The sequence below is a fragment of the Sinocyclocheilus anshuiensis genome, unplaced genomic scaffold, assembly GCF_001515605.1.
Source record: "Sinocyclocheilus anshuiensis isolate Anshui unplaced genomic scaffold, SAMN03320099.WGS_v1.1 scaffold159, whole genome shotgun sequence".
NCBI lineage: Eukaryota > Metazoa > Chordata > Actinopteri > Cypriniformes > Cyprinidae > Sinocyclocheilus > Sinocyclocheilus anshuiensis.
Window position 1 is genome coordinate 555,039 of NW_015549567.1, and position 25,620 is coordinate 580,658.

At 35.8% G+C, this 25,620-nt stretch overlaps 2 protein-coding genes and 1 long non-coding RNA gene across 8 annotated transcripts in view; 1 reads left to right on the forward strand and 2 right to left on the reverse strand.

The window, feature by feature from the left end:
- Positions 1-6: 6 nt before the first annotated feature.
- Positions 7-22,637, reverse strand: LOC107657277 (vesicle-fusing ATPase-like). Of its 3 annotated transcripts, XM_016445317.1 has the most exons (23): positions 22,543-22,637; positions 21,075-21,132; positions 18,928-19,013; positions 18,702-18,801; positions 18,141-18,180; positions 16,955-17,121; positions 16,764-16,871; positions 16,595-16,670; positions 14,339-14,494; positions 11,437-11,636; positions 9,649-9,814; positions 9,467-9,541; positions 9,198-9,385; positions 8,567-8,662; positions 8,106-8,262; positions 7,508-7,641; positions 7,305-7,371; positions 6,982-7,061; positions 5,105-5,239; positions 2,939-3,052; positions 1,372-1,427; positions 1,206-1,279; positions 7-255 (listed from the first exon to the last, which is right to left on the reverse strand). In XM_016445317.1, the coding sequence occupies exons 3-22, from the start codon at positions 19,008-19,010 to the stop codon at positions 1,249-1,251; spliced, it is 2,229 nt and encodes a 742-aa protein (XP_016300803.1). In that variant the 5' UTR covers positions 19,011-19,013; positions 21,075-21,132; positions 22,543-22,637; the 3' UTR covers positions 7-255; positions 1,206-1,248. The 3 variants fall into 3 exon arrangements, with proteins under 3 accessions (XP_016300803.1, XP_016300802.1, XP_016300801.1); XM_016445316.1 differs by lacking the exon at positions 21,075-21,132 and having other exon boundaries at positions 7-252; XM_016445315.1 differs by lacking the exon at positions 21,075-21,132.
- LOC107657279 (uncharacterized) overlaps positions 15,312-25,620 on the forward strand; it is a 13,268-nt gene continuing 2,959 nt past the window's right edge. Inside the window, exons 1-2 of the long non-coding RNA XR_001630665.1 lie at positions 15,312-15,378; positions 24,919-24,924. This is a non-coding gene — a long non-coding RNA (uncharacterized LOC107657279). The remainder of the gene's footprint in view (positions 15,379-24,918; positions 24,925-25,620) is intronic.
- LOC107657276 (rho guanine nucleotide exchange factor 15-like) overlaps positions 24,195-25,620 on the reverse strand; it is a 19,498-nt gene continuing 18,072 nt past the window's right edge. For all 4 annotated transcript variants that reach the window (XM_016445311.1, XM_016445310.1, XM_016445313.1 and 1 more), the window contains 3 exons: positions 25,429-25,514; positions 25,206-25,310; positions 24,195-25,099 (listed from right to left, as the gene is read on the reverse strand). In XM_016445311.1, the coding sequence (XP_016300797.1) occupies positions 24,936-25,099; positions 25,206-25,310; positions 25,429-25,514 (355 nt within the window). In that variant the 3' untranslated portion in view covers positions 24,195-24,935. The remainder of the gene's footprint in view (positions 25,100-25,205; positions 25,311-25,428; positions 25,515-25,620) is intronic.

Sequence of the window (25,620 nt, forward strand, 5' to 3'; positions counted from 1 at the left end):
ACACCTTTATATACACGCAGGTACTATTTAAAAATTCCTGATGTCATAAGACAACTGACGCACTGTACAAATATGAGACCCTTTGCACTTGTAGTGAGGAATCAAGGAGCTAGTGTGTCTGCATTTGCCATGGAAACATGCCATACATATACTTAAGGAAAGTGAGGGATAGAGAGATATGCTGTAGGTATGTCAGCTCTCTCTCTCTCAGTCTCTCAAGTGCACTCAGTGTTTTCCTGACTCCTTTAACAGCTTCTGAAATACATGGCAGAAAACACAAACAGGAAACCTTATGAAAAAGTGCACATGTGTAATGTGAATGGATGAAGGCTAAAACAAAGATGACAAAAATGAAATCAAAAATCTTATTTTCATAATAAACATCCCTGGTGTAATTTTGAATGATTTAACAATGTATATTATTTAAAGCAAAAAATATAAATAAATAAAACGCACTATCATACAGAAGTTTGGGGCTGGTAAGATTTTTTTTTATGTATTTGAAAGAAGTCTCTTAAGCTCATCAAGGTTGCATTTTTGTTGATAAAAAATACAGTAAAACAGTCATCTTGTGAAATATTATTTCAATTTAAAATAACTGTTTTCTATTTGAATATATTTTAAAATGTAATTTATTCTTGTGATGGCAAAGCTGAACTGTCAGCGGCCATTACTCCAGTCTTCAGTGTCACATGATCCTTCAGAAATCAATTTAATATGCAGCTTTCTAGCTCAAGCAGCATTTCTTATTGTTATCAATGTTTAAAATAATTGCTTAATTTTTTCGTAATACTTTATTTTAGCATTCTTTGATTAATAGAAAGTTTAAAAGAATAGCATGTACAATGTACAATTTTTGTAACATTATAAATGTTTTACTGTCACTTTTGATCAATCGAGGATTGAGGATTAATGCATCCTTGCTGAATAAAATTATTTTTTTTTTAAATCCCAAAATTCTGAATGGCAGTTAAAAATAAAATTGCCCTCCGACATCTGAAATATTTTGTCCGATATACAACTATTTGAAAATCTGGAATCTGAGGGTGCGATTTTTGGCATAAAAGAAAAAATTATAATTTTGACCCATACAATGTATTGTTAGCTATCGCTACAAATATACCAGTGCTACTTATGACTGGTTTTGTGGTCCAGGGTCACAAATGTGTAAAAAGTAAGGCTTGGTAACTACTTGTCAGTCCTACCAAAATAGCCTTGGCTTGTCAGGCTACTCCCCTGCACCCAAGACTATATGGCCACATGTTTGTCAGAGCCCAACCTGGAGAACAACATAAACAACATATTAATGATAACAATCAGTATGATAAAGGAGGAAAAATCCATTTGAAGCAAACCAAAAAATGGCCTTACGCTCCTTCTTCCCTCAGTAGTGCCAAGAACTTGTTAACTCTGTATTCCAAAGGCATCTGAAAAATAATATAGAAAAATACCCACAGGAGAGGTGAAAAATGAAGAATAAAAATGAAATCAGAAAAGAAAAAAAAAAACTTTGTTAGTTACACTGCTGTAAATTCCTTGCAAGCCCCCTTTTCTGGAAAGTTCTGAGATGTTGACAAGACAAAAACCTTGTCAGCTATGTAAAGCCTGGAGGGTTCGGAGGGGCCCCGAGTTTGTCTGTGAGGAGTTGGGCGGCAGTAAATGGTAGTCGGGAAGGGGAAGTGACAAGACTAGTGATAAATCCAGCATGCTGGCCTGTGTACCTGTGTCACCCAGGACAGGAAGAGTGATAGACAACCCAGTCCTCATCCCCTTGCATACTATTGTTATTTGGTGATGTTCTGAGTGAAATCATCCCAGATTATTTTTATTGTACGATTAATTTCCTTATGCTTTAATGAATTGTCTAAGGAAAGATTAATTAAGGAGCTGCACAGGTTTAATCTGTTAACTTTCCTTTATAAACTAGAATGTGATTTAAGGACAGGGTAGAGCTCTGAGGAGGGAGATGGCACCAAGGAGGAAAATTAATGAAGGTGTATGCAATAACTTAGCTTTTCAATTGCCTGGGGATGTTGGAGAAGTGGAAATTACTGAAAGAATAGAGGGAATCTTTCTGTATCTGTATCTAAAATACAGGTTTTCAAAAGACTCAACATTGGCTTAATAAAGCACAACAGTGACTGGCCAGTTTTTCAGCGGCCTTGGTTCCAGAAGTATTTTTCCTATTATTTTCTCCACAGGGATTTCAAAAATGTCTTCAATAAAGAGTTCTAACTAACCTTGTCTGAGGTGGATCACATCATCACAAACACTGAAGCAAAAAAAAAAAGTATTTTATATAAACTAAAATTATAAAGCTGTTTCCTATTTTAATATATTTATAAATGTATGTTATTCCTGTGATGGCAAAGCTGAATTTTCAGCTGTCACATGATCATTCAGAAATCATTCTAATATGCTGATTTGGTGCTCAAGAAACATTTCTTATCATTATCAATGTTGAAAACTGTGAAGATTTTTTGATGAATAGAAAGTTCAAAGGAACAGTATTTATTTGAAATAGAAATTATTTTCTTTAGATTTTTGAATAAAAGCAATATTTTGTATAAAAAAATATCTATTTATATTTTTTAATATTTAATAATATATAATTTTAACAGTATTAAGGCATTAAGCAGCTAACATTATTGCAGGATTTTTGAGAACAGTCTGTTTTGGCAGGGAAAGTGAAAGGCTTCAATCAACTCCAGAAGCGGGCCATACACACCAAATTACATGCAGATGAGGAATATGGAGTTCTGTTTATTTGTGCGTGTCGAGAGAGAAGGCGCATCTGGAGGGGCTTGTTTTCATTACGATGCCATAAAGTAATTGAATTTGACATTGACTCAAGCCGCAGATGATGTCGCAGGAAAAACTGTGACTCAGAGAGTCGTCTAGACAAGCCACAGGGTGAAAAGGTCTTTCAGCATCTCACCTGCAGTGACATCTCAATGAGCATCTGCAGCTTCTTAATGCCGAGCCACACCATTTGTCCTTTCACCTGTTTTGCGATAGTTGCTCGCTCTTCTTCCTGGAAGCCCCCGAGAAGCTGAACCACACAGAAGAAAATAAACAGTCGGTTGTAGCCTAACAGTCAAAAACTATGGTCCTTTAGTTCCCCCAAAAATGAAAATTCTATCATCATTTCCTCACCTTCATGCCATTCCAAACCCATATGAACTCATTTCTTCTGTGGAACATAAAAGATTCTTGAAAAATGTTTCAAATATTTTTGCACATACAATAAAATCAATGGGGTCCAAAACAACACTGAACCCCCATTGACTTTCACTTTGTGGAAAAGTGCAAAGAAAGCAAGTCATACAGGTGGGAGATTTAGGATGACAGAACTGACATTTTTGGGTGAACTATCCCTGAGATTTGCATACAACATAGATCCATAGCTCCATTTTTTCTTCAGGAAACTTGTTTTTCTGCCCCTCAAACCTATCATAGTGGCCCCAAAACATCTGTGGACACCTAAGTCATACTTTAAAATGCATGAAAGTTTTACATTATATAGTAAAATATTGAAGATTCGGGCACACTTTATTTTAAGGTCCAGTTCTCGCTATTAATTAACTATTGACTATGAATTTTGCCTCAATAAACTCCTAATTTGCTGCTTATTAATAGTAAGGTAGTTGTTAAGTTTAGGTATTGGGTAGGATTAGGGATGTAGAATATGGTCATGGAGAATATGTGCTTTATAAGCATTAATAAACAGCCAATATGCAAATAATACGCATGCTTATAAGCAACTAGTTAATAGAGAGAATTGGTCCCTATACTAAAGTGTTACCAAAGTTTCTTAGTTTCAAATGATAATACTATAGATTTACGGTTCGTTATCTGCAAAGAAATTATTTTCTCATGAAAGTGATAGTGTGGTTTAACTCTGTAAAGCCTGACAACAGCCTGAAATAACAGCAAGAAAAATCTATTTTTAAATGGAAAAGAATATTGAACCTTTATAGGAAATATGTTTTATGTTTTGCATCATATTTGATACATTAGGCTTTTATGGCCCATATATTGATATAGTGAGTATATGGAGATTAAAATAAAAAACACCGCAATTCTATTCAGAGGCTCAAGCCTGTATTGTAAATCAATAAGCTTTTTATAAAAGTACACACAATTTTCATAATATCTGATATCTTCTCTTAGCAAGATATAAGCCATTTAAATGCTTAATTTTATAATCAAAGCTTTGTAGTTTAAATTTTAGGGGTGAAACATATAATGCAATGCAATTATGTACTAATAAATATTCCTCAAAAGCCTGTTATATTTTAACATGATTTTTCTTAAAAAAATTAAAAAATAATTAAAAAAAATAATAAAAAAAGGATAATAAAATTAACCTAAGTTGCTTCATTCAGTAAACGTTCATCTTGAAATGTTAATTTACAAAATTTACAAAAATCAGTAAATAAAGAGGAGCACAAGGTCTCTAACATCCACCAGCTCCGTGATGTCGTCATGGAGGAGTGGAAGAGGACTCCAGTGGCAACCTGTGAAGCTCTGGTGAACTCCATGCCCAAGAGGATTAAGGCAGTGCTGAAAAATAATGGTGGGCGCACAAAATATTGACACTTTGGGCCCAATTTGGACATTTTCACTTAGGGGTGTACTCACTTTTGTGGCCAGCGGTTTAGACATTAATGGCGGTGTGTTGAGTTATTTTGAGGGGACAGCAAATTTACACTGTTATACAAGCTGTACACTCACTACTTTACATTGTAGCAAAGTGTCATTTCTTCAGTGTTGTCACATGAAAAGATATAATAAAATATTTACAAAAATGTGAGGGGTGTACTCACTTCTGTGAGATACTGTATATTTTTACAATTATACTAAATGGCCTTTAACTTGCTGAATTAGTATTAACTATCACTCAGATGACAGAAGTCATGCGGTAGATTATGTACAACAGGTTTTTCAGAAAGTTTTGATAATGTTGATAATGTAGAGGCCTTAAAAATGAATGTATCAAATATGATACACTAGGCTTTATAAAGTTAAGTGTCCAAAACCTTTTGGGGCAACTGCACACCTCTTTTATCTCTTGAACTCTTTGCGTTTCTAAGAGCCTCACCTCCAGGGCTTCCATGAGATGTTCTCCTCTAGAGATGTTAGGGATGTGAATTGTAGTGCTGAAAGAGTCCAACATGCCCATCTCCTGCAGAACATCCTTCCGGCTAGTTGTGCCAAGAATCAGCAACTTACGACCCTGCAGTGTAAATACAAGCAACCGTGTAAAATGATTTTGTTTACAATTTATGGTAATACTTTTTTAACACTGAAGGTCAAAATTTCTCACTGAAGAACTTTCGAGATGTGCTACTACAGCCGCGCTATGGTGCTATCTACGTGAAGTAAAGAGGTGGGCCATTCCCAGAGGCCCCAGCAAGCAGAGGGGATTATGGGTCGCCCCACTGTGGCGCCCAGTATATGCTAGTGCATGCAGATGAGGTGCCACACAGGCAGCAGGCCTGCCAGGTCTCGGCTCTCTCACAAACCCTTTCTATCAACTCACCCAAGACCCGACTCCCTGCTGAGTGCTGCTCTATACAGTCCTGATCTGGAGGAACAGACCCTCAGCTATTCAAAACATCTTACAAACACAGCACAACACCTATTCTTGCCCAACATACACACTCACTGCCACCAGGCAAGAAGACACAACAGTAGCTTGTTGGGGGACCTGTACGCTATGAAAAACTTTCAAAGTTTTCAAATGGAGCCAAAATATAAATGTAGATTTTGGTTACTGGTTAAAGTCAAAAGAATGTTTAAATCGCATGTGTGACTGCTTAGAAAAGCGACAGGATGTTTTTTCTCAATTTAATTTGAGGTGTCTTGTGTCCATAATACAAATGGTGTGGTACAAGTTACATACCAAAGGTTCTCAAACATTTGGGGTGACCACCACAGACTCAAAACTTGAAGGAAACATGCTCACCAAGGCTGTATTTTTTTCATCAAAAAGACAGTAAATACAGTAACATCATGAAATATTATTACAAGTTAAAATAAGAGTTTTCTATTTGAATATATTTTAAAATGTGATGTCAAAGCTGAATTTTCAGCATCATTACTCCAGTGTTCAGTGTCACATGATCCTTCAGAAATCATTCTAATATGCTGATTTGGCATTTATGGATCATTTCTTATTATGATCAGAGTTGAAAATGGTTGTGCTGTTTCATATTTTTTTGGAAACCATTATACATTTTTCAGGATTCTTTGATGAATCAAAAGTTTTAATTTGAAATAGATTTTTTAATATTATAAATGTCTTCAAATGTCACTTGATCAGTTTAACGCCTTCTTGCTGAGTAAAAATATTACTATTTTTATTATATATAGGGTTATTATATATATATATATATATATATATATATATAATGTCTTACTAACCCAAATGTTTGAACAATAGATATGTAAAAACTAGACAATTTAATATACACTATCATTTTTGACTGCTGTTTTTTGTTTTAGTTACTGCTTACTAACTAAAGTGCTGAATCAAACACATAGCTGTCATATAATATGCAAAATGAGACAACAGAAACATTTTATCATATATTAATTTTAGCCCAATGAGTTAATAAAATGTTATGAGTTGACTACCAAAATCAGCTAATTCGATATTGGTAACTTTTGTCAATAATTAGATTTATTTAGGACTACAAGTATCCTTCACAGACTACAGTCTGAGAACCACTGATTTAGGATTATACTTGGGTTTAGAGGTTTTAAAAACCCCTAACACTAAGGGTAAAATAATAAATGATAATGGCAGATTAAAATAACTCAGATATGTCTATGAACAAAGAACAAATGTAGTGAGCGGCTCCATAGCAGTTAGAGTGACTCTTTTCTGATGGTGTTTTCTGGTGAAAAGGAGGTGCTGCTCCCTGTCTGTGGATTGCAGTACTACAAGCTGGTGTGAATGTGCAACTTTCTCACCCGAGGAGGAGGTTTCTTCAGTAACACCAGCAGAGCCTGCAACACCAGGTTAGAGAACCGTGGCCCGATGGGAACAAAATCTGTGAAGTGGAGAAACATCAGAGATGAGAAGACAGTATTGAGTAGTTTTGGTATGCAGACCAAGCATTACATTGTATATTGCCATCACTTCAAACAAAACAAGAACAAAAACTAGACAAGACAGCCCCTCCGAATCCATATAAATAATAAATAAAAGGGCACACATAAAGAGCACAGTGATGTTTTTGAACGTATTATCAGATTTGACAGGAAGTGCATCGTACTCGTTGTGACAGACTCACCCAGAAGTCTTTCTATATCGTCCACCACCACACAGCTCAGTTGGGACTTGTAGGCATCCTCGAATATCTAAAGAGATGAAAACCATAAACCCACTATTAAAGGCCAGCAGCTGAAATATCACATCAGTAACATCCCCCATGACAACTGATTTCAACACACACAGATCTCGTAATGTATTAACCTACAGCGACGAGGTTGCTACCTTCTTGATGGCCTGACATTTGGCAGTCTCTGCAAAGCCGATCATTTTGTCTGGAGAGCAGATCTTGATAAAGGGGAACTGGGAGTCCTCTGCGATCTTGGCCGCCAGTGCAGTCTTACCACTGTGAGGAGGCCCTGAGGGAGCGGAGAGCATTCACACTCTCAGTCATATCAGATTGCAGCATTATGGTGCATGTTTGCTTGTGTGAACCAGAGAAGAAGAGCAGGGAAGAATGCTGTTCCCTCAGTGTTTGTGTGTGTACATGTGTGCAATGTATGTGTGCAACTGTAACTTGTCAAGCTATAAGTTACTAATAAATTTACAGTCAGTATTTGTGGAATCATCAAATCTCAAATGCTGTTATATAATTAAATAAATATAGGTACAGTGCATTTCAGAGTGAAGTGCAGCACTGTGTTCATTACACGATCCAGTGTTTTCAGTGTCTTAGAACACTGCGGCTTTGTTCACAGTAAATGTCTAAACAAATTCAAGTTTTTCTATGCTTAATTTAAGAGAGAAAACTGAGATTTTTTTACTTACTAAAAAGGAAACGTAACACTGTAAAGTGTTAACACTGTTTGTGTGTAAGACTTGCCTTCTAAAAGCACAGTTACTAGCGGTGTGCGTTCACTGTTCTTGGTCTGTTGCACCAAAAGGTCTCCATCTCCCAGTATATCAGACACACCATTGCTCCATTTCACAATTCCGTTCATGATGTAACTTGAGTAATCCTCCTGATTAGAGCCAAAAGCCTTTACAGAAAAACAGAGAACTGCATTAAATATTAAAGCATTTTTATATTTTTCCTTTACAATTCAGTCTCAGGTGGCCCATTCACAGTGTAGAATGCACAAAATAATTCACCAAACATTACTTTACATTTTGGATGTAAATAATAACAACCTTAAGTAAGTGGGCGGTTCTTTGCCAAAATGAACTCCAATGTGGACCAGACTTAATGCCGATAGTGAAGTTTGGCTGCATGAGATCTAATCAGGGGAGTTGGATTCAACATATTATGCAAACTGAATACACAATAATGGAGAGTGGACTTACAGGCTTGATGTCATTATTCAGAGAGGTCAAGAAGTCACTCCTGCTGACTTGGAGCATCTGAGCCTTTTCTGTGTCCACCTCCACCTGAGTAGTGGCCTACAGGAGCAAAAACACACAGATTGATCCTCAAACTCATCCACTTAATCAAAATTAAAAGGTCTAGAAGCAAGAGAAAGACAGACCTATTACACCTGTGTAAGCTCCATCAAATATGGGAGCATTATGTGTCAACACCATCAAATATGGGCATGTGTGAGCTGCTAACACACACACACGCACACACACGCACACACACACACACTTTGTCTAGCTACACAAAGATATCCATAGGTTTCTAAAATGCTTCTAAAAACTTGTTTTCATATAAAGCAAGATTGAATTTGATTACAATTCACTACCTCAAGCATTGAAACAATCTTTTCTTATATTCACATAAAAACCACAGCATTTAGATGGTATTCAAATGTGTAACGCAACATTGCTGTAATCTGATGTAAACTGCATTTTATTTGTATAATAAACCAATTTTTGAGATAAATTCCAACCAGAGTTCAGAACGGATTTTGTTTAAATCAACCATAATTAGTTATGGCAGTGGTGGTGCACTGTGGATGAGATGATGAGATCAGACCTTGATGTGACAGTTCATGGCAGTCGACTGGGCTGCTCGCACAAGCCCTTCCAGCTCTGCTCCGCTGTAGTTCTTGGTCTCAACAGCAAGCTCCTTTATGTCAACATCTTTGGCCAGCATGTTTGCCTGACTCATTTTTGCAGTATGGATATTCAGGATCTGAACACGGCCTGTCTCGTCAGGCAAGCCTGGAGAAGGATGATTAGACAACTAGTTGTTTCAGAAACCTTGAATATGTGACCTATTAAAAAGAGTCATTCCGTTCTCACCGATCTCCATTTTGACCTCCAGTCTACCCGGCCTCAAGAGGGCTTCATCGATCAGGTCAGGCCTGTTGGTCATTCCTTAAAACACACAGTACGATTTCATAATGAAAACAAAGCCAAATCAATGAACAAAACATGAAGCGTTGTCATTCTTTATGCTGGCTGATTCCACAGGAAGTTCTCACCAATGACCAGGATGTTGTTGAGCTGGTCTACGCCATCGATCTTAGACAGTAGCTGGTTGACTACAGTGTCGTGGACCCCAGTGCTGCCTGCCATGCTGCCACGTTGTTTACAGATGGCATCAATTTCATCAAATATGATGATGTGCAGTCCACTGTTGGCCCCCAACTTCAAAAGGCAAAAAAAGAGACAGAAAAGGTTTGTAACAGGGCACCCATAATTTCAAAATTGTCATATGAAAGTTCACTTGTAATATTAATATAGATTTTTTTTTTGTTGGTGTTTTTGCCTTTATTATGTTAGGACAGTATATAGTCATGAAGCGAAGTGGGAGAGAGAGGGGGGTGGGATCGGGAAAGGTCCGCAAGCCGGGACTCGAACTTGGGACGCCCAAAGCGCAACTGAGCGCTATATGGCTAACAGTGCCAATATATATTATTGTTAAAGGTTGAGACTTTAAAATGACAAATTAAAAAAATTTTTTTTTTTTTTACACTAAAAGTATTTAAAAGGTATTTATTAAAAGCACTTATTACACTAATAAATGAAAGTAATAAGCAAGTAATATACTATTATAATATGTATCAATGATTTGAATTATCTTATATTTCAAAATTTTCAGTTTTCATTTTAGTTTACGTTTTAGTGCTCGTCAGTACTATATTTTTTGTTTTTAAAAAAACATATATTTCTATTTACCTTTTATTTCAATTTTAGTAATTTTAGTATTTAAACGTAAACTTAGGTAAAAGTACATTTATTTTAGTTAGTTGCCAAGAACTTGTGAACATTTCTACATTTTAATTTAATACATTTAATAAAAACTCAAGTGTTTAAAAGTTTTTCATCAAATATTTATATTAATTAGAATATTTCTCTTTTATTTTATTGCAGCTTTATTTAAAATAATTATTTTTTTTTAAATAGTTTTAGTTTGTTTTAGGTAACAGTAAAACCACAGAATAGAAACAATTTAGTAGCAGAATCAATAGCCTTAAAGAAAAATAAAAAGTCAGGTTAAATGACAAGCCTAAAAACTCTTTTGTTTTGATATCCTCTTTAAAACTTGTGTGCATAGTTCTCTTGAGCTCCCTGCTTAAATGCCAGGTTGGTGAATGGACTGTGACTGTATAAACTCTGTGACAATGGCCCACGACTAAGAGTTATCTTCTTCATCTGGGAGGCTGTCAGAGGCTATGTCGTAACATTTAGCACAGATGGGAGGCCAGGATGAGTGTGCGTGGCCTCCCGTGAGTCAGGGTGAGGGCTTAGAGATAGCCCAACACTCTCACATTAAAAGGTGACGAGTGAGCTCTTCAACGTCATGTAGTCACACTGTCTACCAACACAACATCACACTCAAGCATGGCCAGAACCAGCAGTTCACTGCCAGCACTTCTTGACACATCACCCTTGAGGAAAAAAATAAAACTATGATCATGTTTCTAAGCAAACACTAGGCCATTTACAGTAATTCAGTAAGTATATTTCAGCAATTTGGAGTTATTTGTAAAGCTGCTGGAGTGCCCAAAACTGGGAACAGCATCCTTTGTACAAACCTAAGTTTGCTCGCCATGACTTTTTTTTTTTACTGTTGACAGAGCAACCTTTCTTTAAAGTGTCAAATAGCGGTGGGTTCCGTCACAGAGCCAGATGAATGTAAGGTTGTGCAAAACGTCTGCATGGCCTTTCTAAGATAACAGTGATTTGTGAAGTGCATGAAAGAATGGAGGTTTTTCATAATTTGCATGCAATCTCTTTTCCCTGCATCTTCTTTCCTGGTTTCTTACCCTCTTCTGTTCTTCCTCTGCATCAGCAAACAGCTTTCTGATGTTGGCCTCTGACTCGCCCACATATTTGTTCAGAATCTCTGGCCCGTTGACCACCTTCGGCTCTCTGGCATTCAGCATCTTACCAATCTGACGCGCCATCAGGGTTTTACCACAGCCGGGCGGCCCAAACAACAAGATCCCCTTCACGTGTTTACAGCCTGTGGAAAGAGTCAAAACCGGAGGGTATGAAACAGAAGACATTACAAAATGGTATAAGCATCAATGACAAACTGTATAAGAGTGTTCACAATAAATAAAAGGAAAAGTCTTTTAAGAAACGAGTTTAAAACATGCCCAACTCATGTCATGTTGTATAACCAAGTAAAAAGACAACACATTTTTTCCTTACACCTTGAATAAAGGTAAATGCACACAACTTAGTTTTTTTTTTTTTTGCTAAATAAATACATTGTTGTTCAAGTTTTTTTTTTATCTCTTATGCTCACCAAATCTGCATTTATTTGATCAAAAATACAGTACAACTGTCAAATATCATTACAATTAAAAATAACGCTTTTCTATTTTAATTAAGCATGGCAAAGCTGTATTTTTAAAAGCCATTCCTCCAGTCTTCAGTGTCACACGATCCTTCAGAAATCATTCTAATATGCTGATCAGTGCTGACAGTACTGTTTAATATTTTTAAACAGTTCAAAAGAAGTTCAAAAGAACAGCATTTATTTGAAATAGAAATCATTGGTAACACTAAAAATGCATTTACTATGACTTTTTATCAATTTAATACATCCTTGCGGAGTAAAAAAATAAAAAGCTAAACCCATATATAAAGCACACACAAAAAGAATGGCGAAGTGTCTAATACATCTGTTTTCAAAGTAGCACAGGGGTCTTTTTTGATGAGCAATGGCATTTCTCAGACAAGAGCCCTGTTTTTGGTTAACAACATCTGCTGGCTGCCATTTGGAGAGAGCGGGAAAGCTGGAGATAACCAGCAGGCCTGAGATGAGAATCAGTATGCCATTTACTCCTGATGACAGACTCAGGTTGAGGGAGGGCAGGCTTCCTGACTTTTCACGGAGGAGAAAAACGAGGCTGTGGCTGGGCAGAACGAAATGACCTTTAGCTGGTGGGAGTTTTGGGAGAAACTGGGTGTACTGGTGTAAACTCCCACCCAAGCGCTGTCAGACAATAACATACTCAGACACACACCCGCACCTTCCTTCAGCACCTGGGCTCCAAAACCAACCCCAATTAAGCGCTCACCTTTGCACTATCAAGACCCGCCATCTCATTAGAGCAGCCAGCTGCCCGAGCCAGAGGCCAACTCCTGCAGCCATCACACCACAGAGGTCATCTCTCGCTCTCTCTCACACACACACTGCACTCCGAAGGCTGTCTGTGTACGTGTGTATGTGTGCATGATCAAGTCATCTGGCAGCTTACAGGAATACACCCTTCATAACCGTTCATTTTCAATGCAAAACAACAAAGTTCTCAGTTTCAGAATGTTTAGATGAAGTCTGTAGAGGACAATGCTTTAAAGAAAACCCCATTTGAAACGTACAAAAAACTATACTAGGCTTATTGTAGGTGCTGACAGGGTGTTGGAGGTAGTTGCTATGCTGTTGGTGGATGATTACTAGGGTATTCTGGGTTTATTCAAACTCCTAAATCTTAAAAATGAGCAACAGTAATAACAATGCTTGACTTAGCACATTTAAACATTCTTGTGCAAAGTTTGGCAAGTTCAGAATGGTATAAAATGATAATTAAACCACAAACTAAGTGTTAACAGTTATGGATAAACCAACTGAAACCACATGTACACAAAAACCACACACTCCTGGTGGCCTTAGAAAAAAATGGATTGTGTTAAACTGAAATATTTAGTTATAATTATTAGAAATTTAACAACTAAACAACACAAGAAATAAGTCATTCTTGTTTCAGAGTAACAAAACGTTATAGTGCAACAGTAGGTATAGCTGCTTTATGAGAGGTCCAAAACACAATCAAATGTACTCTAGGTAAAAAAAAAAAAAAAGGTTTTAATCGAAGGTCTTGATGTGTGTATGCCACAACTGCATCAGTGCAGGTTATGTTGTGGGGAAAGTCCTCATATAGAGATGGTTTGGCTGTGTATTATGGTAATATTTCACCGTTGACATGCGCTTCCTCATTAAGGAATGAGCACCTGTTGAGAATCTGTACGAAATTCAGTGTGAGAACATTTTTTTGCACACAAGTAAGAACACTTGTTCACAAATATTGGCAAAAGACACCCAGTGTCTAAAAGCTGAGAACTGAACGTAGACAGCAGTTTCAACTGAAAATGATTATAATGCTTTCGCTGCAGGAGTCAATCTGATGGGAATGTGTCTGCTGGATAGCATCTTTAACAATTGTTTATCTGTATAAAGGCTGAATATAAATCATAAACACACAATCAGACTGCAGTCTGAGGATATAATTCAAACTAGGCTTTTGACCGTAAGCCAGAGGCAAAGGAGAAGACAACATGAGGATGTTTTTTTCTAGCAGAGCAATTCTCTCATTTATGGTTAGGATGAGGTGCTGGGAGGGTCTGAAAACTGTCTGTCCAAACTCTTATATATTTTGGCTTTGTCCTCGGTGTTTCATGTCGCCCACAACATGCTGTGCCTCTGCCTCACTGGCCATTTAAATAGAGAGGGATGTGGTTGGAGAAGAAAAAAAGAGGAGATTTGTCTTTCCAAGAGAGAAACAAGGGTGTCATGCACTTTTTATTTTTTGAGGGAGCACTAGTGGCGGTCCTGGACCACTTGGTACCCAAAGCAAGCTAAGAAAAGAAGTTAGTCGCTTATAAAGGGAGTAGCTGTAGTTTTCACTTTAAAGTGCCAGAGGGAGAGAAGAGACTCACCCATCTGCTCCACTATGTCTGGAGGAAAGACTCGCGAGGCGAAGGCCCGGCGGAAGATGTCTGAGAACTCCTTGTCCAGGCCTCCGATGCCCATTCGCTCAAAGTTCCAGTCTGGGTTGATGATGGACTGCCGAGAACCTCTGGTCTTTGCTTTTCCTGGAGAAAAATGACCAAAAACAGACCGCTGAGGAACACTAAAGAAACTACATATTTATATTTAATTTTTCAAGGTTATACCACGTCAAATATTCAGTTATGTATAAAACATTTGAGTAGAGATGACACTTAAGTGAGGTAGCTGAAGTCAAACCACATGTGTTCTGACTGCCATCTAGTGGTGCAGTTTGGTTGTTACACTATTTGAAGCATTTGAATTGAATTGAAGCAAAGCCACTGATTGAGACACTGACTGGATATAACTGAAATATAACTGAAATAAAAGTTTATGGATTAATCTGTTACACACATGCTTTAACTTTTGTTCGCAAAATGTGTTTTTCATTTCCTATCACTCAATCTAGTTTAAAGCCCCGTTCACACCAAGAACGATAACTATAAAGATAACGATATTAGCGTACAGCGAACGATATTAGCTGTGTCTCATTTAGAAGGCTGCGCCCTCCGGAGGTCGAAACCTCTGGAGGTCGCAACCTCTGTAGGATGCATATACGAAGTGTCCTCAACCTAGAATTAAACGAGACGGCCTTCGTAGCACAGGCGGAAAAGGAAACAGGAAGTATCACGTTGCTATGCCAACACATTTAGAGCATCGTTGCGCTCTCACACCACTTAAATGAAGGAAAATTATTTCTAAATTTGTAAAGTAATTTGAAAAAAAAAATGCTTTTACTTGTTTTATTTTGTTCAATGTTTGAGGAGCTGCAGTGTACGTACAGCAGACATCTGTTAGAGAAAAAAAGGAGGAGGATATTAAAAACAAAGTTTATCCGTTTTTACCGAGGCGATTAGCCTCGATGACGTATGCCGCCTTCGAATTTGACCTCCGGAGGGCGCAGCCTTCTAAATGAGACACAGCAATTGTCTGTGTATTCTAAGCACACGTGCGTCTGCCGCTTTAAATTCTCGAGCTCGTTATAGCAGGATGGATTCTGATTGGCTGTCGTTCATCAGCTGGAAAAAATCGTTCTGAAAATGATTCCAACGATATCGTTTCTCTGTGCCTTTATCGTTATAGTTGTATGGTAAGGGGCGTTACATTTCCGACGAGTGCTTGCGGTGTTCGGCCAATCACAATACACTGGGTCAGCTGGCCAATCAGAGCAGACTGCACTTGTCGGAAGGAGGGACTTTGTTGAAAACGACGTGTTTGAGAGAGGCGGGGCATAAAGGACCTACAATAATGTACAGTATTTGAAAAAACATTATGTACAGTATTTTTTTTAACATTAAAGCATGTCAACATATTCTGTTACACCAAATACACAAAATAATGATCTTTAAAAAAGCATCATATGACCCATTTAACACCATGAGATGTGTACTGTCAAATATTAATTACAAATTTGAAAATTTCGTATGTGATTAAGAATGAATTGCCAATACAGGATGCTTTAAAAAAATGTTTAGCTCCATCTATTACTGTCAGCAGCATTAAAAAAAAATAATAATAATGTAATCAAGTTCAACCTCAAGTTGTTCCAAAAATGTAACAAATATATCAATGGGAAAGAAAACCTATGTTTTGAGGGATAAATATAAGATTTGTGGCAAACTTTTAAACTGTTCTTAAAACACTGTGGAGTTGCTGAGGTGCAAAGACTAAAAATAGAGGTGGTAGTGAATGTTAATGTAAAGTAATGAAAAGTTTTTTCTTTCGTTACATGGAAATGAATGTGTGCAGTTAAAATGTTAACGGACTTAACTCATTTTGTAATTCTGATCATTCTAAACAAGAATAAATGGTATATTTGTAAAAATAAAAATAAAAAAACATTCCAGTGATGATTGAACAAAGTGCTAACACAAAGTCCTGCAAGTAAAAGCATGTGACATGTTTCACCCCAACTCACAAGAATTAGCGACCTATCAAGTTAGCAGCGAATAATGATAAAGACTATTTATAAGCAGCAGCTGACAATATTGGATTAACCATGACAGGTCCTTAGGTTAATAAGTCTAGACTAAACACTGAACTAAATACTGTAGGTACCGTATTAGAAAGTATTCTGAAGACTCATACACATATTGCATATGTCAGAGCCATAATGGTGGTGTGTTTACAAGTTAAACACTAACCAATCAAATTTAGAGACGAGCTCTCCGATTTCTCAAAAATCACCTGACTGTTGCCATGCAACAGTCCAATCTCAATCTGAAAAAGACAAATAGAGACAAACCATATTAAAGCCATATCTCTTTTAACACATGAATAGGTATGGTTTGATAGTAAGCAATAAAAAGCTACCTTCCGTTTTTTGCTAGAGCTTTGCTCGCCTCTAAGGATGCTGGGATCCATGGCCTCGATATCTTTGATGAGCAGTGCAAAGAGCTTATCACAGTAGCTGAAGACAAACTGCCAGGAAGACAATACAGGTTTAATTATACTTCATTACGTTTGGGTATGACATTCATTTTGTAAGCGCTTTGCTGGCTCACCTGCTGGCCAATGCTAAAGGCCTGTGTGGAAAAAAACTGGATAAACTCAATCGCCATTTTATCAGAGTCGTATGGGTTGCTGTCAGCACTCTTCTTCTGGAGGAAGTCGATCTCTAGTGTCATGGTTCCCACGTACTGTCTCGATGGGTCAAAGTTGTATACACTCACTGCAAACAAGACACCAGAGGGAAGCGTACAATAAGAAAATTGTCACTGTTGAAATATACTATAGTTGTTAGTCAGGGTAGACAACATATTTAATATGATGTGAATGAAAACAAGACTTGGTGTGAAATGTGTCTTTCCAAAACAATTTAATAGGACAAAATCTGAAACTTGCAACAATACTACTCCAAAGAAATGTCAACTTACACTACTGTTCAAAAGTTTGGCATCAGAAAAATTGTTGTTGTCTAATACTTCTATTCTTCTATCACCAAAGACACAAACAAATTCAAATACATTTTTGAACTTTCCATTCATCAAAGAATCCTGAAATATACCACGATTTCCACAAAAATATTAAGCAAAGCAACTGTTTCAACATTAGTAATGAGAAGGAATTCTTCCTGAAAACCAAATCGGCATATCAGAATGATTTTTGAAGGATCATGTCATACTAATGGCTGCTGAAAATTCAGCTTTGCAGTCAGAAATAAATTATATACTAATTACTAATTATTAATATATATCAAATTAGTAAACAGTCATTTAAAAATGTAATTTATTTATTTATATTTTTACAATATTACTTTTTAATATATTTATAATAAATGCAGCTGTGGTGAGCACAAGAGAAAAAAAATTCTTTCCAACCCCAAACTTTTAAACAATAGGGTACATGCATTTTTTTGCGAACTTATCTACATTTGCATATTTCTTGGGGTGACTTAAATATTCATTAAAGTCTCCAAATTTTTAAGCAAAATTAATTGACAATGGTTTCTAATGAAAACAGATTTTTCAGAAATTAAATTCTTGACTAACTGGCTAAAAATAATTTAAAAAAGTAATTATTTTTCACTAGTTCCATCTATTGTTCTTCCATCTCTCCAACCCGACCAAAGTGTTATCACACAACATAATAATCAATAAACACACAGCGAAAGCAGGGAACAAACTAACTAAATTCCACTATTAGTCTGCAGCCAATCAAATTTGTTTTTATGTGAAACGGTACACATACCTTCCACATCCTGGTTTAGAGAGAGTCCAGCCCATTTCCTCTATGACACAGAGAGCATATCAATGAATTTCTATTATCTTGCATTTAGTATATTACAGGCCACACAATTATTATAAAGTTATTATTTGTAAGATCCTACTGCTAAAAGCAATGCAATATATTTGTACAACTTTCTCTTGATAGATGGTCTTACTGTAAAGCACACTAATAACTAAATGTGTACCAAAGTAGTGTGTCTCTAGTAGTGTTTCATTTCTTGGTCTCATGTTGATAAAATATCACATCATGCCAAAAGTAAGACCACTGTGAGAAAGTTACTATAGTACCTGAGAAGTCTTTCTGCTGTCATGTTAACAGATGAAGGAGAAGCAGGCAAAAACAATGCAAGACATTAAGAAATAAGCATGCTGACAACAACAACAGTACATCTTGTACATCTGCATACTAATGCAGTTCACAAAGTAGACGGCAAAAAGGTGGTTACACAAAGACATATTCAGAGAATACTGTGTGTCATGGGACGTTAGAAAAGCCTGTTTAATGATGACACAAAACGTGTACCTGAGGTAGACTGAAGGCAATAGTTCCTGGCACCACGCTTGAGTGGGTTTTCACCGTGAACACAAACTTCTGAGTGGGTGTGGTTTTAATGCTCAATTGTCTATAAATAACAAAATTAAAAAAAATAAGAAAGAAAAGAAAATTCTTTGACATATGCGTTCAGACAGTATGTGTTTAAATATAATAACATATCTCGTTTCTGATTCATTACACATCAAATACTCACTGCCCAGATTTAAAGTCCTTCTCACTTGCAACCACACAGTTTGTGAGAGACAGTTCATCTGTCGGGCATCTCGCTGCTTGCATCAGCTGTACAGGAAAGAAGAAAAAAGCAAGAAAAGCACAGAAGTGATACCAAAATCATAAACGATGAAATTTTAGCCTGGATATACAATACTAGTCAAGAGCTCAAACACAATTAATCATTTTCAACTATTATTGTCCAGAAGACACATTTGTCTAGATCAGGGGTCTTTACATTTTTTTAGGCCAAGGACCCCCCTCTCCCTCTCTCTAAATATTTTATATACATATATACATATATATATATATATATATATATATATATATATTCAAAAGTTTACAATTGAATCTTAATACTATGTGTCATTTCCTGGATGATCCACGACTGTTTTTCTGTGTGATAGTTGTTCATGAGTCCCTTGTTGGTCCTGAGCAGTTCAACTGCCTGCTGTTCTTCAGAAAAATCCTCCAGCTCCTGCACATTCTTTGATTTTCTAGCATCTTCTGCATATTTTAACCCTTTCCAACAATGACTGTATGATTTTGAGATCCATATTTTCACACTGAGGACAACTGAGGGACTCAATACACAACTATTACAAAAGGCGGAAACATTTACTGATGCTCCAGAAGGCAACACAATGCATTAAGAGCCGGGGGTGTAAACTTTTGAACAGGATGATGATGTGTACATTTTTCTTATGTTTAAAGATCATATTTTTTTCATTCGGTAATGCACTTAAGAAGCTACATAAATACTATAATTTTTCCCAGAAGACAAAATAAGTATAATTTACCCTGATCATTCAATTAAAAAAAGTTTACACCCCCCGGCTCTTAATGCATTGTGTGGCCTTCTGGAACATCAGTAAATGTTTCCGCCTTTTGTAATAGTTGTGTATGAGTCCCTCAGTTGTCCTCAGTGTTAAAAGATGGATTTCAAATCATACAGTCAATGTTGGAAAGGGCTCAAATATGCAGAAGATGCTGGAAAACCAAAGAATGTGAAGAACAGCAGGCAGTTGAACTGCTCAGGACCAACAAGGGAAAGACAGTCATGGATTATCCAGAAAACAAATATATAAATATATATATATATACATATTAGTGCTGTCAGACGATTAATCGCGATTAATCGCATCCAAAATAAAAGTTTTTGTTCACATATTATGTGTGTGTACTGTGTATATTTTTTTTATTATGTGTATATATAAATACACACACATGCATGTATATATTTAAGAAAAATATGTTACGTTTATAATATATATTAAATATATTAATATATAATATAAATTATATGAATTTAAATATATACATGTAAATACATGTAAATTTACAGTTATGTAAATAAAAACGTTTAGTTTGGATGGGACTAATTGCGATTAATCGTTTGACAGCACTAATATATATATAACTCAAATTGTGAAATGCATCTACTTAATTTGAATGGCTAATTTTTAAGAACACGTTTGATTAATTCTAACTCAATTCTCAATAGTTGCTGAATTTAATTCATATTATTGCTTGTAAACTGTTGCCACAGTTTTGAGTAGATGTAGTGTATTATTTTTTACAGTATATATATATATATATATATATATATATATATACATACATACTAACACATATACCTTGGTGAGAAAGACATCTTTCAAAAATATTTAAAAATGATTCAAATGTGGCATTTTTGTCTATAAAACTAATTACAAGAATGTAAGCAAGATTTTAGATTAACAGAATGCAGATATAATCCTCAACAAACTTCAGACATCCAAGCTATATTCGTGCAGTCAACAAATTCTTGTGTGACTAAAGTCTAATGCTAAATACTAATATAAGTATCATTACTAGTAGTACTAATACTGATCCAAAACAATTAGGGCAAAATGTAGATAATTTGATAACTGATAACCAAACATAACTGTTCGTAAACGGTGTTTTAAACCATTAAATTGGTAACAAAAAACAGTGACTATTATCCTTTTCACTAAAAAAAAATATATCTATATCAAGCCTATGTCAACACTTACCAGCAGTCTGTTAAAGTCCTAATATTTATCATGACAAATACTCACTAAATAACAAGTCACTCCCCCATTACTTTTTCTGTAACCTGATATTCACCTGTTCAAACGCTTACAAATCTCCATGTTTAACCAGCTGATGCTCGCTCTGAAAAATACTGAGAACATACAGCAATGCTGTGTGATCTTACAGGATTACTGAAGGGCTTCATTAAACCCTGGTGTTGTATTAATGATAACATGAGAAGAATTCCAGACCTTCTGAATGTCACGTAATCTCCTTAAATATACAGCCTGTAATCATAATGCTGGCTAATGCATATTGCAGTGTGACTGTGTGTTTAGACCCACTTATCCTATTTCTCTGATACAACAGAAACAGACACCTGACACACAAGAACCACATACAGTGGGGTCCAAAGGTTTGAGACCACATTGACAAGCTGTTTTATTATCATCATCATCATTATTATTTAAACAAGTAAATTTTGTGGAAATCAAATCTAGCTTTGAGAACCTTTTAATTTGTACACTATTTTAAAATAATTTAAGTTTTTTTGCGTTCTTCATTTTATTAATTTTCCCCATTATAGTAAAAATCTGGAAAAAAAAAAAACGAATGTTATGTCAAAAAATTCTATTAATATTAATACATGTAGCAAATACTAAATGTTGCATATAACAAACACAAATAAATGTATCTAATTGCTTTAAAACAAATAATAAATAAAAACAAATGTAACTATTTTCTTGTGATCTCAGAAGTCCCGTTTTATTTTAGTATTATTTATATACTTTTAAAATATTTAATAATATGAATTTGAATTCGCTTTTATTATATTATTTATTATTTATATGAAGTTTCAGTCATTTGGTAATATGCTTTTTATTTCATGTTCGGTTTTAGTAACTTTAGCACTTAAAATTATTTTATTTCACTTTGTCAAAGCAACATTTCCAATTGTAGTTTAGGATTTTTAAGTTCAAGTTTTTCATCGAATATTTTTTTCCAGCGTTATTTCAATGAACGAAAATGATTTATAAAAGGTAACAATAAAAACACTGCAGACCTCTGTATGTCCAAATCTTTATACATGACTGAAACACAACACAAACTAAACCCTTATATTGTATATTTATTTTCATTTAGGTAGTTGAATAAATCAATAACCTTGCTGTCTGTCAAAAACAGCATGTATCTATTATAATTTATTAACTCTCATTCACTCTTGATTCAATTATCTGTAATGAAAGCAGCTACAGTTATATTAACATGCATTTGCCAAAGTCACTCTTCAGACATTTGAAAACAGCTGTCGCTTCTACATTAAAAATGGCAAATATCCTCGTGACTTTTTGTATCCGCAACACTGCAAAGTAGTGTTTTCCTGAAAAGTCATAAGCTGTGATGTAGAACTTGTCTTCCGGTACTGCGTGAGTGTGAATGACGTGTGCAAACACAGCACGTATGAATGGAGCTGAGCCCTGTAAGTGCTGAATAGACTGTCGAAATTATGAGTTCGTTCTGTGCGACACCAAAACAACTTTAATCAGAAAGAAATACTCACCCTGCCAGCCATTTCTGCGTTTATCAGGTGATCAAGATGACTTCCGCAAGAGCAACACGACTAGACGCTGCTCCTAGTGACCATGCGGCTATCAAACCGGAAGCGAAAATCCACCAAAATAAAGCACGAGCTTTTTGTTATTTTATAACGAACTTTAAAATTGTATCTAAAAAATTATATATAAAACGTGTAATTAATTTAATGTTTATAATAATTTATGTATTATGTGTATGTTTTAGCTCATATGTATAAATTCCTGCCCTCTCATGTTTGCTCTGTACGGTGCCAGAGAAGTGCAAAACAAATCACAATTCTGAAAACTATGAAGGTAGAATGAAGTCAAAAAGATTTGCATACGCAGGGTAAGGGTTGTGGAAGTGTACATTTAGACTTGCATTTGCGTTTGTAATTTGTTATTTTGTTTTGTGAATTGTGAATTGTGATTTGTTTTGCACTTCTCGGTCACCGTAGCTCTGTCATAGGTCTTTGTCGCATCAAACTAATTAACGCACTCCAAACTGCACATTGCCCATTAGATGGCGCCAGAGTCATATGGATTTTAGCCATGAATTTCTAAAGCCCTTAAATTATCAACATTATCAAAATTGTTGTGAAAAACCTGTTGTACGTAATCTTCTACATGCCTTCTGATTGATGGCTCATATTGTTTTAGTAAGTAAAAGTAAGCAAAAGGGCTTTTAGTATAAATCTAACTAACAATTTCCAGTTTCAGAGGTTGTGGTACATGTGCTTTTGTTGTGCAATCTTTAATGATTTTACGTAAGTAAACATAAGAATAACTTTTATAATAATAGTAATGTGTCAAGATGAACATAGCTTGAAGCAACTTAAGTTTACTTGATTATCCATACATCTTTTTTTATTATTACTATATAAGTATCATACTACAGGGCTGTCAAGGAATTAAAACTACAGATTTGATCATAAAGCTAAGCATTTAATATTATCTAACTAAGACATATTATTGGGAGAAATATAGACAAACTAATACTAATACTTATATGTATTTTATGTAAGTAGTCTGTTATACTATACCGTAATAAAAATCTCACTGATGTACATTACAAGCTAGCCAAATATTATGTTTTGGCCATATAAATCCCACACGAGTTGTTTTCCTCTTTGGAGTGTGAGCGCCATATTCTCACTATATCATACGATATGGGCCATAAAACCTTAATGTATCATACAAAACATTGTAAACTTTATTTTAGATACTCTTTTGTCCACAGATTCAATAAACTAATCATTAAAAAAAACTGTTCACAGGACATGTCCTAATTAAAAAGGGAATAAAATTACTCTCTATATCATGTTTTTACATAAAAATGCAGTTTAATGTACATTTACACCAACTCCCATTCCCACACATCCAAACAGTCTCACAAAACAAGAGGTGTGGCTTTAATGGAGCATTCCACATTCAGAGAAAGTGTACACACTGGAATATGCCATTTCTGAGAAGTCAGCAAATTCTAAGCATGAAACAACAGTGTTTAATATCTGGAGCAGATCATGACACTCACATGTGACACTGGGTTTTTAACTCCGAGATGAAAATCTGTCCTAATTTACTTCCTTTCATGTCATTCTAAATAGAAAAGAGCAGTATAAACATTTTGCTTTTTTCTACAAAAGACAAAGTTATACAGGTTTAGAAGGACATGATGAGTAAATGATGATCGGTAGACTTTTTTTTCTGGCTAGGTTGGAAATATCAATTTATCAGTCCAACTGTATAAAAACATTTAATTTCAATGTACCAAAGCATAAAGCATTTTGTTAATAGTAAACAAGCTGATTTGTGCACATTCGGTGCTTCCATTAAAAACTGAAGACTAGTCATGCAGGTTTGTCGCACACATCTTGATCAGTGCATGATATTTTGTACCAACCAACCAATCAGTTCATGTGATATGTTATCATGTGACACATGACTGCACCATTTAACCCATCTGCTTTGCTCAACTGGAATTTCAGTAGCTTGACGTTCTTGAAAGAAGTACTAAACATTACAAGCACGCACAGACTCACACATACCTGTATATATACACACACGTGTTTCTGAAACAATGTACATTCCATATTAGGATCCAAAACAACTGAACATTTGAATAAAATGGACATACTTAAATGAGATTGACTTAAACAAGTGCCAAAGCGGCTTTTGTGTTGTACAAAACCAAGCCATACAACACTGACTTTCCCATGTTCTTTATTTAAAATTCCAACAGAATTGTATTTCCGATCCTGAAAAGGATGACACATCAAAACACTTCCTGTCCATATTGAGTCTGTATCAAACATCTACAGTTTAAAAGCCTATTCCCATTTTAGGAATTCTCGAACTGCCAGGATGCAGTTTATTTAGTCTATGGTATACTTCGAGTCTTGGTGACAATGCCGGCAGCCTGGATAACACGGTATCGCTCTCGGAGGTTGCGTCGTCGGACGTGCTCGTTGGTGATCTCCAGTACGTTTGCTACAGGAAACCAGCCTTTCTGTCCATCAGATAGACGGATTCCCTCATACCATCCTAAAGAAGTAAAGAAGCCGTCAGATTGATGAACAAAAACAATGTTAGATTACATTTCAACATGTCAGATGTGCTTCCAATAAATGGAAGGTATAGCATGACACACCTTCGTTAGATTTGCGCACGACATTGATGATCTCTGTGGGCTCCAGATTTAATTCATCTGTTTGGTTTGCCACATACTGCTCCACACACTGCACCTGAGGGCAATCTGTCACACAAAGACATACATGATTAGGTTAATGTGATCCAAATCAAAGGCAAGCACTAACATGTCACAAATGAGTCATAAACCTGAGCGGCTTGGAGAAACAAGCACCCACACTTACCCCAGTCTTCATATATGACTTCTTCTTGATCATTGTTGGGGTCATCGGGATTCGGGAACGCTGCCAACCACCTGTGCAGGTCAGATCTGATCGGAGAGACAGAAGAAAAGTGACAAAAGTGTTTGATTTGTACAAATAAAACAAAAACAAAAAAAGAAAGAAAATGATAATAATAACACTATATATATATAC

What these genes read in the sequence shown, in the direction of transcription:
- LOC107657277 (XM_016445316.1), bottom strand. An exon ending in GGAGGTCAAAATGGAGATCG is followed by an intron (nt 9,386 to 9,466) that starts GTGAGAACGGAA and finishes ATCCTTCTCCAG; the next exon opens with GCTTGCCTGACGAGACAGGC. An exon ending in TGAATAATGACATCAAGCCT is followed by an intron (nt 8,263 to 8,566) that starts GTAAGTCCACTC and finishes TTTTCTGTAAAG; the next exon opens with GCTTTTGGCTCTAATCAGGA.